Here is a 19859-nt window from a genome sequence, read left to right as displayed (position 1 = left end):
ATTGTCTCATAAAGACACTTTTCTATAGAAAATTGTCTCATAAAGACACTTTTCTATAGAAAATTGTCTCATAAAGACACTTTTCTATAGAAAATTGTCTCATAAAGACACTTTTCTATAGAAAATTGTCTCATAAAGACACTTTTCTATAGAAAATTGTCTCATAAAGACACTTTTCTATAGAAAATTGTCTCATAAAGACACTTTTCTATAGAAAATTGTCTCATAAAGACACTTTTCTATAGAAAATTGTCTCATAAAGACACTTTTCTATAGAAAATTGTCTCATAAAGACACTTTTCTATAGAAAATTGTCTCATAAAGACACTTTTCTATAGAAAATTGTCTCATAAAGACACTTTTCTATAGAAAATTGTCTCATAAAGACACTTTTCTATAGAAAATTGTCTCATAAAGACACTTTTCTATAGAAAATTGTCTCATAAAGACACTTTTCTATAGAAAATTGTCTCATAAAGACACTTTTCTATAGAAAATTGTCTCATAAAGACACTTTTCTATAGAAAATTGTCTCATAAAGACACTTTTCTATAGAAAATTGTCTCATAAAGACACTTTTCTATAGAAAATTGTCTCATAAAGACACTTTTCTATAGAAAATTGTCTCATAAAGACACTTTTCTATAGAAAATTGTCTCATAAAGACACTTTTCTATAGAAAATTGTCTCATAAAGACACTTTTCTATAGAAAATTGTCTCATAAAGACACTTTTCTATAGAAAATTGTCTCATAAAGACACTTTTCTATAGAAAATTGTCTCATAAAGACACTTTTCTATAGAAAATTGTCTCATAAAGACACTTTTCTATAGAAAATTGTCTCATAAAGACACTTTTCTATAGAAAATTGTCTCATAAAGACACTTTTCTATAGAAAATTGTCTCATAAAGACACTTTTCTATAGAAAATTGTCTCATAAAGACACTTTTCTATAGAAAATTGTCTCATAAAGACACTTTTCTATAGAAAATTGTCTCATAAAGACACTTTTCTATAGAAAATTGTCTCATAAAGACACTTTTCTATAGAAAATTGTCTCATAAAGACACTTTTCTATAGAAAATTGTCTCATAAAGACACTTTTCTATAGAAAATAAACACACTCTTATAAAGTTTCCTATATAAAAAGCTCAAAAAACTTTTAAAATGCTTCAACGCTAGATCAAAAGCTTTGAATATAGGAACAAAGCTCAAATGCTAGCTCAATATATGTCCGATATAGAAATCTTTACTGTTAGCTCAAATGCTAGTCTATAGACATAAATTTAGCTCTAGCTTGAAAGCTTTTTAATGTAAAAAGCTATAACTCTAGCTTAAAATCTTGTTTATGCAGACAATTTTTATATAAATCATTAACTGTAGCCAAAAGCTCAGAGACCTAAATTTTCGTTTAGTAAAAAAGCTTTTAAGTAAAAGGATTTTAAAGCAAGGGAAGTTTAAATTAGATTAAAGGGATTCAAATTAGATTGTTAAACTAGGCTTTATTGAACATACACCATAAAACTGATCCTTTTAATATGATTATTTTTCTAGCTTTCAATATTAGTTTGTAATTTTTTTTAATACTTTTAAGCAACTGGCTTTTTATTAAAATTATTCTGGGTATTAAATATTCTTTATATTGTTTTTTTGCAACCATTTTTGATTTACTTTACCTTTCGATTAATTTACGCATCTCTTCTGTGGTACGTTGATCCTTGTGCATAGGGGATCTTTTAACAGCTGTGTATTTTGAAATATTATATTTCACATTTTTACAAATTTCCATACAATTTTGAATATTTTTTGTTTAATTTTTTTTAATAATAAGGCCCAGGTTTTAGTTTTATAAATTTTTTTTTTCAAAATATTGAGTATAAGAAATGAAAAGAAATAAAAAATAATAAAAATTAAACAAAAATATTTTGTATATTGTATTTAAATTAATGACAACCCTATACAGTATACGGTTGGAATCTTTTGGAAGATGATATAGTTTTCTTTTGTAAGGGGTATAATGAGCATTTAAATGGGTGAGGGGAATATTTACAATTGAAATAATAAAAAAATCCTAATAATTAAGTATTTATACAAATTATTGACAGAATTATCTAAGTTTTTTTAAAAAAAAAAATAAAAAAAATACATGCATTATTGACATTTAAAAAAAATAAAAAAAACTTTTATAAACAAAATTAAATGGCCATTTATTAATTTACTTAATGAACAATTTGTGTGGCATGCTTTTCATAGCGGAATCGATATAGCCATGTCGGTCTGCATGTTGAAATCATTTTTCCATAGCCCCCAATTAATTTACATACATAAGGCATACATCAATATATCCGCTATAGTTGCGATTCTGATGCTATTTAAGATCGAGAAAATCGGCCCACAAATGGCTGAGATATAACCAAAACTACTAACTCGATTTTTGATCAATATCTGGATTACTAAGTCATTAATATAGACAATATAGATATCTAATGATAGATATTTCAAAGACATTTGCAACAACGTATATAACGCTTTAGTAATACGGACCTATAGTGGCCATTTAATTTTGTTTATAACTGTTACTTACTTAAATTATAATAAAAAAATCATATTGTTTTTTTTAGTCACAAATAAACATTGAATCAATTAATTAATATTATGTGCGTTATGATATAATAAAGTGCTTGAAATGAAATAAAAATTTTGAATTGTATAAAAAAAAAATATAACCAAAAAACCAATGAATAAATTTTAACACAATTTAAAAGAAAAAAAAATAAGATCGTCTTAAAAAATTAAAAATTATTTGCAAAACACAGTATGATTTTTGTTTTTGATGATAAAAATAAATAATTTTGTTAAAAACAATATAGAGTAATTGATTTCGTGGTAATGATTTATTTATACTTATGTATTTATGTAGAAGAATTGTTTAAAGATGAAATGATTTCAAATGAATGTGAAATCATGTTATAATGATTTAAATTTTTTCTTAATACCTAAAATATAACCACTAAGTAACTAAAGAGAAAATCGTTAAATTCGAGAGCTAAAGGTTGCTACTTGAAAAAAATCGGGAAAGATTTGCATCCGCTATTAGCAAAAAATCAGACTAAGGCAGGCTAATATCTCAGAGATAATATATATATATATATATATATTATCTCTGAGATATATATATATGTAGTTATAGCAATGTTTTTGTAGACCTCTTCTAAAGGGTGTTATTTTTAAGCCCACTAGAACTTACGAAAAGGTTAACTGTCAAACGAACTATCATATTGCGCTCACTTTTTGACATTTATGATCAGTATACTCTGGGAAATTATCATGAATAGATTGACGCTTGAACAATGCTACCAAACTATAAACATTTATTTTGAAAATCAGTCATCGATTCGCGCAAGTTATACCCAACTGTTTTATCGCAAAATTGTGTTCAGCGATGAGGTTAATTTTTGGCTTAACGGTATTAAACTAAATTGCACCTTATGGAGTGAGACCAATCCACAACAGACCAAAATACTTCATTTCACACAGAAAATCTACCGTTCGGTGCGATTTCTTAAAAAATGAAGCCGAAGCTCGAATTACGATCAATGGAGATCGTTACCGCGCCATGATCATTGATTTTTTAGTTGGAAAATATGGATGATATTGTTCCGGGCGAGATGTGGTTTCAACGGGAATACGATTTATTGAAATCGAACTTTATTTCTTCAAAGATGAAGCCGAAGCTCGCATTACGATCAATGGAAATCGTTACCAATGATTTTTTTTGTTTGAAAATATGGATGACATTGATGCGGTCGATATGTGGTTTCAACACAATGACGTTAGGTGCCACAACCAACGATTTATTGAAATCGAACTTTATTTCTTCAAAAATGAAGCCGAAGCTCATGTTACGATGAATGGAGATCGTTACCTCATCATGATCAATGATTTTTTGTTTGAAAATATGCATGACATTGTTCCGGGCCAACCATCGATTTATTGAAATTGAACTTTATTTCTTCAAAAATGAAGCCGTAGCTCGCATTACATTCAATGGAGATCGTTACCACATCATGATCAATGATTTTTTGATTGAAAATATGGATGACATTGTTCCGGACGAGATGTGGTTTCAACAGGATGACGTTAGGTGCCACAACCAATGATTTATTGAAATCGAACTTTATTTTCGAACTATATGAAGCTGGAGCTCGTCATGATCAATGATTTTTTTGTTTGAAAATATGCTTGACATTGATCCAGGTGAGAGGTGATTTCAACAGAATGATGCTACGTGCCATAAGGCGACCGCACCATCGATTAAGTGAAATAAAAATTTGGCGATATCTTGATTTCGAGAAATTCGAAATCGAGATTTGACACCTCTCGATTATTACCTGTAGCGCCACGTGAAGTCACTGGTTTATGCTGATAAAAAAGCAACAATTGACGCCTTGGAGGCCAACATTGTTCGTGTTATTCGTAATGCTGTGAAAAGTGGCTCAAACATTTTTTAATGTTAATGCCATGTATTGATCTTTCGAATAAAAAATTTTGGGGATAACTTCATTTGGAGAAATGATCTTGTCCCGAAATCATTTTTAAATGTTAATGACATGACATCTTTCGAATAAATAAATTTTAGCGATAACTTGATTTCGGTGTTATTCGTGATGAGCAATGCTCTTAAAAGAGGCCCAAAATTGGATGTCCAGAGTGATTTTCAAATGTTAATGTCATTTATTGATCTTTCGAATAAACAAATTTTGGTTATAACTTGATTTCGAGAAATGGACCTGTCAATTGACCTCCAAGGTTGTGCGATTTGACACCTCTCGAGTATTTCCTGTGGCGCCACTTGAAGTCACTGGTTTGTGCTGATAATTTAGCAACAATTGAAGCCTATGAGGCCAACAGTGTTCGTGTTATTCGTGACATAGGTCAGAACAGCTCTAAAAAGAGGTCCAAAAATCGGACGTCCAGAATATGCTTCGTCAAGAATAGCTGCGGTGGCCATATACCCGAAATCATTTTTAAATGTTAATGCCATGTCAATTGGCCTCCAAGATCGTGCGATTTGACACCGCTCGATTATTTCCTGTGGATTCACTTGAAGTCACTGGTTTGTGCTGATAAACCAGCAACAAATGACGCCTTGGAGATCAACATTGTTCGTGTTATTCGTGACATATGGCCAGTGTTATTTTTTACAATTTCAAGTTCTAGCGGACTTAACAAACACCCTTAGTAGTTTCCTTATATAAAGGGTCTGTCCATAGGCACTTGCGAACTTTGACAGTTGAAGTTACATCTGTCGAATGGGCTGTCTTTTATTGTTTTAAGTAGCAATATTGTTGTTATTTCGGGCAACGTTCCGTGCGCTTCCTCCATTTTACGAGAACAATATTGTCGAATTTGGGATGAACTAATCCACATGAGATCCAAGAGCGTCCAATACATCCCGAAAAAAATCACTGTTTGGTGTGGATTTTGGACTGGTGGTTGAGAATCACGTTGGCCAGCCCATCATCGTCAATAGCGAGCACTATGGGTTGATGATCACCAACTTCTGAGGGCATGGTCATCTCATGTGGAGATGATGTGAACTGGATACTGAGATAAATCGATTTGAACCCGATAGACTTTAGTTTGTTGGCTTATATTAAGTCGCAGGTCTACCACAACGGACATCAAAGTCAACATAATCCATGTCATCAGCCTGATTTACGTGCCAGAGTCATGGAAAATTCGACATTTGCACGATGTTATATTCCATACATAATGGCAAGAATGGGCATTTCAAACGAACAAAAAAATTCGATGAGATCTCACAAACTCAGAGAAAAACAAGTAAGAAAGTATGGTCGGTCAAGCCCGACCATATAATACCCTACACTAAGTATTGCTCATTTACTTCATCAGTTTTCTTTTAAAATTTCAATAATTTATTTTCGTGAATGATTTTCGGAAGAGTGCTATGATGAGAGCTATGACTAATTTTGAATCAATCGCCATGAAATTTAGTTGTGTTATTTATGTCTATATGAAAGTTATTTGTGTTGAATTTTATGTATATACCAACATTTTTAAGAGATTTATACTCGTTAAAGTGATTTTCGGAAATGGGCCTTATATGGGAGCTATGATCAATTATGGGCCGATCATCATGAAATTAAGTCGTATGATTCACGTCTATATTGAAGTTATTTGTGTTGAATTTTATGTGTATACCAACATTTTTAGGAGATTTATGCACGTTAAAGTGATTTTCGGAAGCGGGTCTTATATGGGAGCTATGACTAATTATGGTGCGATCATAATTAAATTTGGTGACATGAATTTCGTATATATAAAACTTATTTGAAGCAAAATTTGTGCAGATACCTATATAAATTAAACATTTGTGACCAATCAAGACCAATTTCGGGAGGACATTTGTATGGGGGCTAGGTGAAATAATGGACCGATTTCTGCCAGTTTATATATGCTCCGTCCTTAGGCTGTACCAAATTTTAACGAGATATCTTCAAAATTGCGAACTGTACTCTGCGCACAAGGTTTACATGGACAGCCAGCCAGCCGACCAGCCAGACGGACGGACGGACATCGTTTAATCGACTCAGAAAGTGATTCTAAGTCGATCGGTATACTTTAAGGTGGGTGTTAGACTAATATTTTGGGCGTTACAAACCTCCCCAGTGTGGTGGTGTAGGGTATAAATATTGTTGAACATGTTTACAGTAACCATTTCAACATTTGTACAAGTTTTTTAACAACCATAATATTTTTTTTTAACCATAATATGGTAAATTTGTCATGCACGTGATTATCGCAATCATATATATGATTGTAGATATAAGATTGTTAAAAAACTTGTAAACATTTTTAAATATTCACAGTAAACATGTTCAACTATAGTTTTTCTTTATTTTATTTAAATTTAAAGATAGGAAGTGCTTAATAAAAGACCCTTTATATATAAAATTTTGGGGCTTTAATTAATTTTCGGCTTGAGGACTTACTTCAATGGGAACTTAGTTCATGGCGCCTTCTACAAACACACCTTAAAAGTTATTGAATACTAAATATGTAGTGAAATGTGAAGGGAATTTTCTAAAGTCTTTTTCTGAAATCTTTTATATGCAAGACTTCTAATTGAAAAACAATGATTTTCTAAACAACTTTATGAAAACTAAATGATTGTATAACTATGTACATCGGATGAATGTGTACATAACAAATAAGATGGTTTTTGAAATGAGTGATTTGTGTATTTGGAATGTTTTTTTTTTTTCTAAGGATAAATGTCAAATGTTTGTTTCTTTTTTACAAAAAAGGGGGAAAATGTCAAAGTGATTAATGACAAATATGGGGGTGATAATTTCCAGTTACACACTCACCATCCTTAGAATCTTCTGTTAAACATATTATTATTATTTACAATTAACACAAAATTTTGACATTGGCGAGAAAGAAATAGTTAATAAAATTTGGAAAAAATAAGTAGAATAAGATGTTTATGTTAAAATTTTTGAAAACATTTTTTAAGGAAAAATACAATTTATATGTATGTATTTTGTAAAACTCTTTTATGAATTTACTTAAAGCCTAAAATTTTGTTATAATTTTTCAATGTAAAAAGGAAGCATAAACTTACCGCCATAATTGCCACGTGGTCCATGATCGCGATCACATTCGGCCTCGGAAATTTCATTACTTTCCTTGGAGTCATTGAAAGATGAATTGCTCATGTCATGGTTGCGTGGTGGAGGTGGTGGTGGTTCGGGAGAGCCATTGCCAGGATTGCGGGTGGAACCTGTTGAGAAAGGGAAAAAGGGTTTTAAATAAATTTTAAAATTTTAGTTTTATAAATTGATTATGAATATGGGGCCAATTAATACTCACCAACACTACGTCTGCCCATGGAGCCGCGAGAGCCATAGTGATCATAAGGTGTGCCATAAGGACCGCCATATTGAGAGCCATATTGATCTTCTTCAGGAGCACAATTGGCTGGATCATCATATTCGGGTCCGGGGCCAGAATACAAACTACCACCTTGAGAGTTGACACGGGTATAACGGCGCTAGTTTAGAATAAAAATTAATTAATAAAACCTTAAATTTGTTTTAAAAAACTCCTCTTGTACTTACATATTGATCTTCTTCGGCACAATTAGCGGGATCATCATATTCAGGAGCTGGGGTATAAATCGATGATTGTCCACCTTGACTGTTCTTGCGAGCATAACGATTGGCACGTGGCATAGATTGAGAACCAGAGCGAGAGTGCATGTGTCCAGGATGTCCGGGTGGTCCCATGGTGCCGGCATGACCGGGTGGGGCATGTCCATTTTGATGGGGGAAGGTCTGGAAGTTCATGGCCTTGGTTGGATCCATTTCTTCGCGGAAGCCCAATAAATGGAAAGTGGCATAGGGGCAAATTTCATCTTCCATACCTTTATGTTTTATTGATTAATTTAAAACAATATTAGAGAATTAGTTCATGATTGGAATAATTTTTGCTTTAAGTGTTTATGTAGGTGTAAAGTGTTTAGTGTTGGGTGTGTATGAAGTGATTGTGTTTAAAGTGAGTGATTAAAAGGTGATTAGAAAACAAACATGCTCTACATTATATACTTTTTTTTTTATATATAGAATGAAATGTTCAATCAATTTCAGTTATAGTTTTGATTACTTACAATTACTGATGTTAAGAACATTGTTAGGAACGACCATTAGAGTAAAATGTTAGTAAAATTAATAGAAATAAATAATAGAATTGTTTGTTAAATGTTAAAATAAAATGTACAAAACAAATTCTTAAATAAAATAATTAGTAGTGACGGCCATAGATCGGAAACTCTCCTGTCAAAGACCTAACTCAGTTGTCAAAAACATAAGTGGTGATAATCTATTAGTAAAAAAAACAATGTGTGATATTTTGGAGTAATTTTTTGTTTTAGTTTTTTCTAGTTTCCGCTCTTTGTATATTTTCTCTATTAGCAACTTTTTATTTAGGAACAATTTCGGTAGCTCTTGAATGCTTGGATATTGCAAAACCTTAACACACCTTTTTCCTTAAAACTTTTTACCCAACTATTATTTGATTTTTGTTTTGATCAATCATTGAGATGATCATTTGTTGTTAATCTGATTGAAATTAGTGACGTGAAAAAAGTATTAAATATTTTCAACAAAACCCAACTTGGTTCTACAAAAAGTTGCCCAAACAATCCATGGTCTGCCGTCAAACTGATTTCAATGTTATTAAACAGTATCGGGAGAACATCTCCGTTGATAGAGAAACTAGAAAAAATGGTCTACATGATGTTTCTAAAGCCAATAAATACAAAGCATTTTCAAAAGAGCTCTCAACACATCCGTCAGGAAAACCGTCCGGTCCGGCTCAGTACACGGACTATTTGGTACGAAAAGTTGAAGCCAATGCATGGTTAAAAACATACAAGACTCAAAAAGTCAGACAGGAACTCTGCTAAAAATTTTGAGACCTAAGACAGAGCACGGAAATTGCAGTCAAATTTTATAAAAAAACAAGAGAGCTATATTCGGCTGTGCAGAATCTTATATACCCTTCACCAAATTATACTTTAAAATAAATTTTTTTAAATATTTTTAGGTAAACAAAATTTTTGTTTTAATTGTTTTTCAAAAATTTTTTTTTTTAATTTCTTTTTTAATTGTTTTTCAAAATTTTTTTTTTTTAATTTCTTTTTCCAAATTTTTTTTAAAATTTTTTTTTTTTAGTTTTTAAATTTTTTTTTTTTTGGAAAAAAAATGTATGACAAAAAAATTTTTTGATGAAAAAAAATTCGGGTTAAAAAATATTTTTTCCCGATTTGACCTATTGTAGGCCCAACTTACTATAGCCTTATCTACATCGTTGCAATGGACTTTGAAATATCTGTCATTAGATATCCATATTGTCTATATTAATGACTTAGTAATCCAGATATAGATCAAAAATAGGTCAAAAATCGATGTTGTCCCGGTTTTTTCCTCATATCTCAGCCATTTGTGGACCGATTTGGCTGAATTTAAATAGGAAACTTCTCCAAAGCATGTCTGACAGAATTATTGAAGATTTGGATACCTAAGATATCTGGGGTGTTCAGAAAATTGATTTCAACAGACAGACTGACGGACGGACATGGCTTAATCGACTCCGCTATCTATAAGGATCCAGAATATATATATACTTTATAGGGTCGGAAAATTATATTGTGGAAATTACAAACGGAATGACAAACTTATATATACCCTTCTTACGAAGTTGAAGGGTACAAAAATATACCTGCTGCATAATTGATGACGAAACGTATGTTCTGGAAAATTGTTCGGAGCTTCCGGGTCATTATCTTTATGTTGCTGATGTTCGAGGGAATGTTATAGAATAATTTAGGACCCAAAAGCAAAAAATTTTCCCAAAAAGTTCTTGGTATGGCAAGCAATATGCAGTTGCAAAGGGCTCTATAAATACCGAAATTTACATCAAGGAATGTTTACAAAAGAGGATGATGCTTTCATTCATAAGACTTCTTAATGTGTCCACTTATTTTTGGACTGATTTGCCATACTGTCACTATGGTAAGCAAGGTATTGATTCATACAAGAACAATAATGGGATATTTGTACCAAGAAAGGCAAATCCTCCAAATTGCTTGGAGCTAAGCCAGTGGAGAGATATTGGTCTCTTGTTAAAAGAGAATTGAAGAGCAAAAAAAATGTGTCCAAATTAATTGTGTGGTAGATTTTAAACTAATTTCTGTTCGAACAAAGTGACAGAAAGCTCTATAAAAACCTTAATGGAAGCATTTCCGGAAATGGTTCATAAACTCATCGCTATTGATTAGAACTATAAAAATCATATTTTTTTGTATGTTAAAAAAATCAAAACTGTAGGTTTAGTGGTTTCTTTTTTATTAACATTTGTGTATGTTAAGATTTTTTCGATCTCACTCCTTTTTTAAATAATGACAACATTAGAAACCGACCTAAACCTTTTTATCAGAACCCAATCTAATATTCGCAGTCCCAGCCAACAGAGCTGCTCATCTTTTAAGGCCAAAAACGAATCAAGCCAATTTCGGTTACTCTGTTCTAAGGTGAAAGAGCATTCTGCATCAAGACTATAAGGTGGGTGAGGCAAAACTTCCCAGCCACTTCATTCTAAATATATTTTAAAAGGTATTGCATAATGTGGCTGAGCGTTGTCATGATGGATTATTATGGTTGAATTTCTGGGCGTTTTTCGGATTCGAACGTATTAGTTGCGATCGGTACAAGTTTCTTGTGATGGTCTTGCCATTTATTCCCACCAAATACAGAGCATTATATTAGCGCCTTGGATATTTGGCTTTATTGTCGATTCAGTTGGCCGGGCATCACGTGCAATCTCTTACTTTTGGGGTTTTCGTAATGGATCAATTTTTCATCGTAATGAAGTAATGATTCGATGCAAAAATGATTTTCTATTATAGCGTTCAAACATCATTTCGGAGATGCAAAATCGTCTTTCAAGGTCCCTCCGCTTCAATTGGTATGGTACCCAGCTTTTTGATCTTCAAATGTTTTTGGCTAGCCTCTGCGATCTTTATCTTCCGTGGCAAAATCACCACTTCTGAACCAAACAAACCATCTCTCGCACATTGAAACAGATGGAACACATTCAGTATAAGCTTTGGTGAGCAATCTGTGTGCTTCAGAGTCACTTTTTTTCAAATTTAAACAAGTAAAGCGAAACTTCCCGCATATGACGCTTTGTTGGCACAAACTTCTGTATTTTCGAAGCAAAATAAAACTTTGCCTGTTGACAGGAGCAGTGTTGGCCATTCAGTTAACTCTTTGCTGTTGGGTGGTTAGTTTACTAACCACATTTTCTATAGTCTTTAAAACATGGATTATTGGCATCTATTGCCATTTTGCTAAACAATTATATTTTTTGAATTTGAAAATATTGTAAAAATCAGTTTTTTAAGAGACTTTCACGCATACAATAAAAAAAATGCACAGGGTGTTTATTGTTCATCGAATTCAGTGTTTCTTTGATATTTCGGTCAAAAATATTCCATTTCAAAAGAATTTATACGAAACAAAAATGTTTAACATACATAGTGGTTAGTAAACTAACCACTTCACTCCACAAAAAACCTTGGATTGGGGTAGTTTTTTAATCTTTTGATTATTTTTTTCTTACTTTTTATAATAAACTAACCTTGATTAAAGTAAAACTGCAATTGTTTTGATTTTAAACTTATACACAAAAAAGCGTGGCTGAAAGAGTTAAGAGACGGGAAATTCAAAAAAGTCACGGACTTATTGATTCAATTTCGAATCCTTCACGAGCTACCAAATTACTTCCAAAATAAAAAGTTTATAAACCTCTTTTCGCCATAAATGACATATTTTTAAAAAAGTTTCAAAATTTTAATAATTTTTTTGTCATCGATAACTACCCTCAAATTATAAACAAAAAACTTAATTTATACCAAGATTAGTAATTTTTTTTAGTAAAAACTTAACTTAAATGGAAATTTTATTCAAATGGAACTTAACATAAAAACACAAAAGGAGAAAAAAAAAATCGGTTTATTTTAAACCCACCTGGATGTTTATAGGCACATTCATTAACCACATGACTATGACCATAATGATTACCATGAGCTGGCACTGGTGGTGCTTTAAGTTCTTCATATAAATTGGGTCTTCTGGGATCCCAAGTTGAGTGATTTGAACGCATACCACCACGAGCTGTTTAGTATTTTTTTTTGTTTTTAACACAAAAATGATTTTTGTTTTTTTTTTTACATTTTCAAAAATGTGTAATTGTGTATCAAGTGTTTTTGTAATATTTTTTTTAGTGTTTCAGTTTACATACATACGTATTTACAACATTTATTTTTCAAATAATATAAATTATTTAATTAAAAAAAAAACAATTTATACAGCAACATAAAAGTGTGAATGTAAGTGTGTTTGGGACACAGACAAGAAGCCAGAGTAATATGTAAAAAAAAAATAAAATATTTATATTGTTTATAATAAAGAAACAAAAATTAAGAAAGTACATATTAGAAAAAAACAAGAAACTGGTAAACATTTTTAGGTTAGGTTTTATGATTGGCTAAGTTTTAGCAAAGACTTAAACCTTTGTATACTAGAAATCACTTCACTTTGATACATTTTTAATATAAATTGATTTTGTGTTAACCAAATTTATAGAGAAATATTATTAAAGTGAATAATAGTTTTATTTAATGTAATTTCTTCAATATTTTTTTTACCAGTTTCTTTAAAATAGTTTGTATTTGACTACATTTAATATTAATACTAGATCTAAATTTTCAACAACATTTATAATAAACCAACATGCGAATTAAAAATTTAATGAATAAAATATATGCACAGTGTAGAACCAACTAACTTTTGGACAAAAACAAAAATTCTCTAGACAAAAAGTTTCCATACATTTAAAGTAAAATATGTATTGTATATTCTCATTAAATCGAATAAAAACCCCCTTTTTAAAATTAACAAAAATTAAACATTTATTCGAATATTAAAGCCTCATTACAATCGAATACATTTTTGAATGTTTTCTTTTTGAAATAAAATTTTTCAAAATTTAAATTTTCGGATAAAATCCGTAGATAAAAAAAGATATCAGGCTTCTGGATACTCATTAAAATAAAATTTTTCAGAATTTAAATTTTCGGATAAAATACGTAGATAAAAAAAGATATCAGGTTTCTGGATACTCATCAAAATTGTAATTATCCGGTCGATTTTTGGAAAAATGTTTTAAAATTTATTCGAAAAAAAAAATTTTAATCGAATAACTATAAAAAATTTTGAACCAGATCTTCAAAAGCAAAAAAAGAAACATCAATATTGTAATTATCCGGTCCATTTTTAGAAAAATGTTTTAAAATTTATTAAAAAGTTTTTTAATCGAATATTTTTTTATAGTTAAAACCAGATCTTCAGAAGAAAAAAAATTATATTCGAAAAAAAAGTAAACCGGATCTTTAAAAGAAAAAAATTAAACATGAAAATTATACGAACGATTTTTAGAAAAATGTTTTAAAATTTATTCGAAAAAAACATTTTTTTAATCGAATAACTAAATTATTCGATTAAAAACCGGATCTTCAAAAGAAAAAAGTGTTTCTGTATACCAATAAAAAAGTTCAAAAATTTTAATTTTATCAAACTAATTTTTGAATTTTTAAAATTTATTCGAATAAAAAACCGAGTATAAATTAATTATGACAAAATATTTTAAACGATTTTTAATGAGTTCTTAAGATTTTCAACATATATTTGTGAACAAGTTTTTAAAAAAAATAATTTTTATTATTCGAATAAAAACCGGATTTTATTCGAATAAAAACCCGGGTTGAAAATAATTTTGACAAATTTATTTATTTTTAAATATATTTTTGGACAAGTTTTAAAAAAATTATTTTGATTATTCGAATAAAAACCGGATTTTCAAAGATGAAAATTTTGACAAAATAAATTTGTAAACGATTTTTATGAGTAATAAAAGTTTTTAAAAAAAATATTTTTTTTATTCGAATAAAAACCGGACTTTATTCGAATATAAAACCGGTTTAAAACGAATTTTGCTTAATAAATTTGTAAACGGTTTTTTATGAGTAACTTAAGTTATTTAAGTTGTTTTAATCAAATTATTTTTATTATTCGAATAAAAACCGGATTTTAAAAAATAAAAATTTTGACAAAATAAATTTGTAAACGATTTTTATCAGTAAGAAAAGTTAAACAAAATATTTTTATTATTCGAATAAAAAACCGGGTTAAAACGAATTTTGACAAAATAAGTTTGTAAACGGTATTTTATGAGTACATAAGTTATTTTCTTAAAAAAAATTATTTTTATTATTCGAATAAAAACCGGATTTTATTCAAATAAAAAACAGGGTTGAAAAATTTTTTTCACAAATTTATTTATTTTTAAATATATTTTTGGACAAGTTTTAAAAAAATTATTTTGATTATTCGAATAAAAACCGGATTTTAAAAGATGAAAATTTTGACAAAATAAATTTGTAAACGATTTTTATGAGTAATAAAAGTTTTTTAAAAAAATATTTTTATTATTCGAATAAAAACCGGATTTTATTCGAATATAAAACCGAGTTAAAACAAATTTTGATGAAATAAGTTTGTAAACGGTTTTTTATGAGTACATAAGTTATTTTTAAAAATATTTATGGACAAAATTATTTTTATTATTCGAATAAAAACCGAATTTTCAAAAAAAAAGAGTTTACAAAATAAATTTATAAACGATTATTTTTATTATTCGAATAAAAACCGGATTTTATTCGAATAAAAAACCGGGTTAATTTTGGCAAAATAATTTTGTGAACGGTTTTCTATGAGTACTTAAGTAATTTTCAAATATATTTTTGGACAAGTTTTAAAAAAATTATATTTATTCGTAAAAAATGGATTTTCAAAGATAAAATTTTTTACTAAACAAATTTGTAAACGATTTTTATGAGTAAGAAAAGTTTTTAAAAAAATTATTTTTAATTTTCGAATAAAATAACTACTACTATTATTGGTTTTCGGAATAATGGATTTGAAAATATTTAGTAGATTTTTAAAAAATTTTATTCGAATAAAAAAACCGGATTTTAATCGAATAATTTTGTAACCGAGTTTGAAAGTTTTTGAACTTTAAAAACGTCGAATTTTTTCAAAAAATTTATTTTTAATTTTAAAATTTTTTTTTTTAAATTATCCGAATAAAAGTCATCAAAATTATTCGAATAAAAACAACGGTTTCTAATGAAAAATTTAACAAGCCATGATTTCTAGTTTCACCAGTAATTGTAGCAGGTTTTTAGAGATATTCTAAATATTTATTCGAATAAAACCGGATTTTAATCGAATAATTTTGTAACCGGATTTGAAAGTTTTTTATCTTAAAAAACTTCGAAAGTTTTATAAGATTGATTTAAATTTTAAAAATTATCCGAATAAAAACCTTTAAAATTATTCGAATAAAAATATTGTTTTGTAATAAAATTATGACTTTTTGATTTGAAATAAGTTATTAGGATGCTTTTTAAAATGTTTTCGAACAAAAGCCAAGCTCTTAATAGCTTAAAAAATGGTCGAATAAAAAAATGAATTGGTCATGTTTCATTAAAAGTTACTTTTCGAATAAAAATCCAGAGGTCTGTCATGCATTAATTTTTATGAAAAAAAAATATAGATATTCATTTAAACAAAAACCGGTTTTAAATATCTTAAATTTCCTATAGATAATACCACTGTGCATATATTTTATTTAAAACAAAATTAAACTAATAAAATTTAAACATGAAAACTACCATGAATGAAAGTGTTTTTTTTAGAAAAGAGATAAAAATTAATAAAAATAAAGCTAAAGCTTTTTTAAAACAAATATTTTAAGGATTTCTTAACAATAAATCAATCCTTTTAAATACTATTTATCTCTCAGTATTAAGACTCTGTTCATGACTCTCTCTCTCGTATTGCAGAGAGTTGTTGGTCTATGGATATATTGATGGGCTTAAATATTTTGCAACTCAAGAATATTCGAATACAAAACGAAACGATAATGTTTATGGAAACCGAATCAAAATCAAAGAAAAAAAAGATGTATTAATAAATGTTGTTTTGGAAAATTTAGATGCTTACTTATAACTGTACCTCGCTTAATCCGATCGCAGGTGTTGTAGTTGGAGCCGGGTACGGGAGGCAGCTTACGGTTGGGTGGTGCAATATAGCCCAATTCATCACGCAAGTCAGGTCGTCTTTTGTCCAAAGTGGCGCCAGGTCCCATTGTCTGATTATAAACTACATCATCTAGAATTAATACGTGATGTTCCGAAAAACAAAAATTGTATGTTTTTAAATACTGAAGATGCTTTTACCGGGGCTTAACTATTTTTGTTTGTTTTTTTTGTTTTTTAGAAAACATACTCTAAAATTCTTTCTTTCTTACTTTATTTCTGTTTTGTTTAAAATTAGAAGATCATTTTAAATTGTTTTTTTTTATCTTCTTTTAATAGGTGCATTTTAACAATAAACAAATTGTGCCAGTTTAATTTTATTTGTTCAAATACTTTCAACAAGTCACTCACAATCCAGCCGTACGCAAACTTTATTATAAAAATTACTGGGTGCTTAGATTTATTTCTTTTAATAAAATAGTAAACATTTAGCAAATATACCAAACCACTTTCTTTTTTTTTTTTGTTTTGTTTTGTTGCTTAAATATATATTTAATAAAAAGAGTTTTAAGAAAAATGTTAAAGTTAAATGTTTTAAATGAATGATTTTGATTTTAAATTTCAATTTTTGCGATTTTCTTTTTATAATTATTTTTTAATGAAAAGCATCTTAGTTTTTAATTTCATAGAGGGGGGAATATAGAGGTAGCAAAGTTTAACTAAAAATTGTAGTATGAAACAGATTTTTAAAACTCAAACATTTGTTAGGGTTAAATTAAAGAAATTACTCAAAACTTAAAAGCAGTTAAAACAGTGAGGAAAAATTCTGCTGGGAAGAAACATATATTTATAATATTCTTGTTGGCTAGATTTTAAACATATTTACACAATATCGATTTTGGTTACTAGATATTTATTGACTATGAAGGAGAAATTTACAAAGATTGAGTAGTTTATTTTATCCTAAACCTAATCAATCATTGTAAATTTAGATTTCAATTTAAAAGAAATGGTTCCAAATCAAAAGGGTTTTCAAAAGTTTAAACATTTAACAAATTCTACAGAAAATCTTGTTAACAACAATTGGAATTTTATAAAAAAAACCTATATAAAAACGGTATTTCTGTATTAAAGTTAATCCATTCCAAAACTAACGGAAATTCTGCAAATATTCGGATTTACCATCATTTATTTCAATATTCAAAGAGTTCATCAAATCATTGGATTTTTGACTAGATGCTCCCTAAATTTAAGCTAGATTTAAATATCTATAACTATTCTAACAGATTTTTAGAAATATTTGCAAATTTTATGCTAATAAAAAACCGGTTTTTAATCGATTAATTTTACAACCGGTTTTTAATCGAATAATTTTGTAACCGATTTTTAATCGAACAATTTTGTAAGTGGTTTTTAATCGGTTTTTAATTGATTAATTTTTTTTAAATATAAAATCCGAACTCCTTCTGAATCGCTTATAAACTGATTCGAGTAATCTAATAATAAATCTGACTAGGTTTTGGAGATTTTTTAAAAAAAATCGGTTTTTAAACGGGTCGCATATACTAAAATGATTCGAATATTGGAATAAATCCGACTTAAGTTTCGGAATGACATTGGATTTGAAAATGTTTTTTACTATCGTATTAGTTTTTTTAGAAATATTTGCAAATTTTATGCAAATAAAAAACCGGTTTTTAATCGATTAATTTTACAATCGAATAATTTTGTAAGTGGTTTTTAATCTATTAATTTTGTAAACGGTTTTTAATCGAATAACTTTGTAACCGGTTTTTAATTGATAAATTTTGTAACCGGTTGTTTATGTAGCTTAATAAATTTGAAATATTTTTTAAATACAAAATCCGAACTTCTTCTGAATCGCTTATAAATTGATTCGAGTAATCTAATAATAAATAATAACAAATTCTACAGAAAATGTTAGCAATAATTGGAATTTTATAATAAAAACCTATATAAAAACGGTATTTCTGTATTAAAGTTAATCTATCCCAAAACTAACAGAAATTTGCAATATTCGGATTTACCATCATTGATTTCAATATTCAAAGATTTCATCAAATCAATGGCTTTTTGACTAGATGCTCTTTCCAATCCTTAAATAATGGATGTCCCTAAATTTAAGCTGGATTTAAATATCTATAACTCTTCTAACAGATTTTTTAGAAATATTTGCAAATTTTATGCTAATAAAAAACTGGTTTTAAATCGATTAATTTTGTAACCGATTTTTAAACGGGTCGCATATAAAATGATTCGAATATTTTAATAAATCCGACATAAGTTTCGGAATGACATTTTATTTGAAAATGTTTTTTTACTATCTATTAGTTTTTTTAGAAATTTTTTCAAATTTTATTCGAATAATAAACCGGTTTTTAACCGAATAATTTTTAAACGATTTTTTAAATAGCTTAATTGGAATTGGAAGCATTTTAAAATTTAATCTAAAAAAAAAATATCTTAAATTAGTCGAAAAAAATCCGAACATTCTTTAAAAAACTTATTGGAATACATAATGCAATAAATCCGACTAGGTTTCTAAATAACATTGGGATTTGAAAACAGTTATTACTAATTAAGTAGTTTTTTAAAAATATTTAAAAATTTTATTCGAATAAAAAACCGGATTTTAATCGAATAATTTTGAAACCGGTTTTGATAGTTCCCAATTCAAAAACGTCGAATGCTTTATAAAATGTATAATTATTATTTAATAATTATCCGAATAAATGTTTTAAATTATTCGAATAAAAACCAGGGTTTTTAAATATTCTATAATTAAACATTCCGTGATTTTTAGTTTCACCACAAATTGTTGTAGGTTTTTAGAAATATTTTAAAAATATATTCGTAAAAAAACCGGATTTGAATTGAATAATTTTGTAACCAAATTTTTAAAGTTTTTGAACATTAAAAAACCTCGAATGTTTTCAAAAAATTTATTAAAATTTGATTTTTTTTTTAAAAAGCCTTTAAAATTATTCGAATAAAAACAGTGTTTTCTAATCAAAAACTTAACAGGCCATGATTTTTAGTTTTACTAAAAATGCACTAGGATTTTAGAAATATTTTAAAAATTGATT

At 28.3% G+C, this 19859-nt stretch overlaps 1 protein-coding gene across 1 annotated transcript in view; it reads right to left on the bottom strand.

Annotated features, from left to right (window-relative positions):
- Dscam1 (Down syndrome cell adhesion molecule 1) overlaps window positions 1-19859 on the bottom strand; it is a 103711-nt gene that overhangs the window by 9837 nt on the left and 74015 nt on the right. Inside the window, exons 12-17 of the mRNA XM_065513093.1 lie at window positions 16730-16885; window positions 12620-12766; window positions 8150-8454; window positions 7902-8082; window positions 7654-7812; window positions 1679-1745 (exon numbers count right to left, since the gene is read on the bottom strand). Of these exons, the coding sequence (XP_065369165.1) occupies window positions 1679-1745; window positions 7654-7812; window positions 7902-8082; window positions 8150-8454; window positions 12620-12766; window positions 16730-16885 (1015 nt within the window). The remainder of the gene's footprint in view (window positions 1-1678; window positions 1746-7653; window positions 7813-7901; window positions 8083-8149; window positions 8455-12619; window positions 12767-16729; window positions 16886-19859) is intronic.

Source organism: Calliphora vicina, chromosome 5, assembly GCF_958450345.1.
Source record: "Calliphora vicina chromosome 5, idCalVici1.1, whole genome shotgun sequence".
Taxonomy (NCBI): domain Eukaryota; kingdom Metazoa; phylum Arthropoda; class Insecta; order Diptera; family Calliphoridae; genus Calliphora; species Calliphora vicina.
The sequence above is the reverse complement of the archived record's forward strand: the minus strand, read 5'-3'. Positions and strand labels throughout refer to the sequence as shown.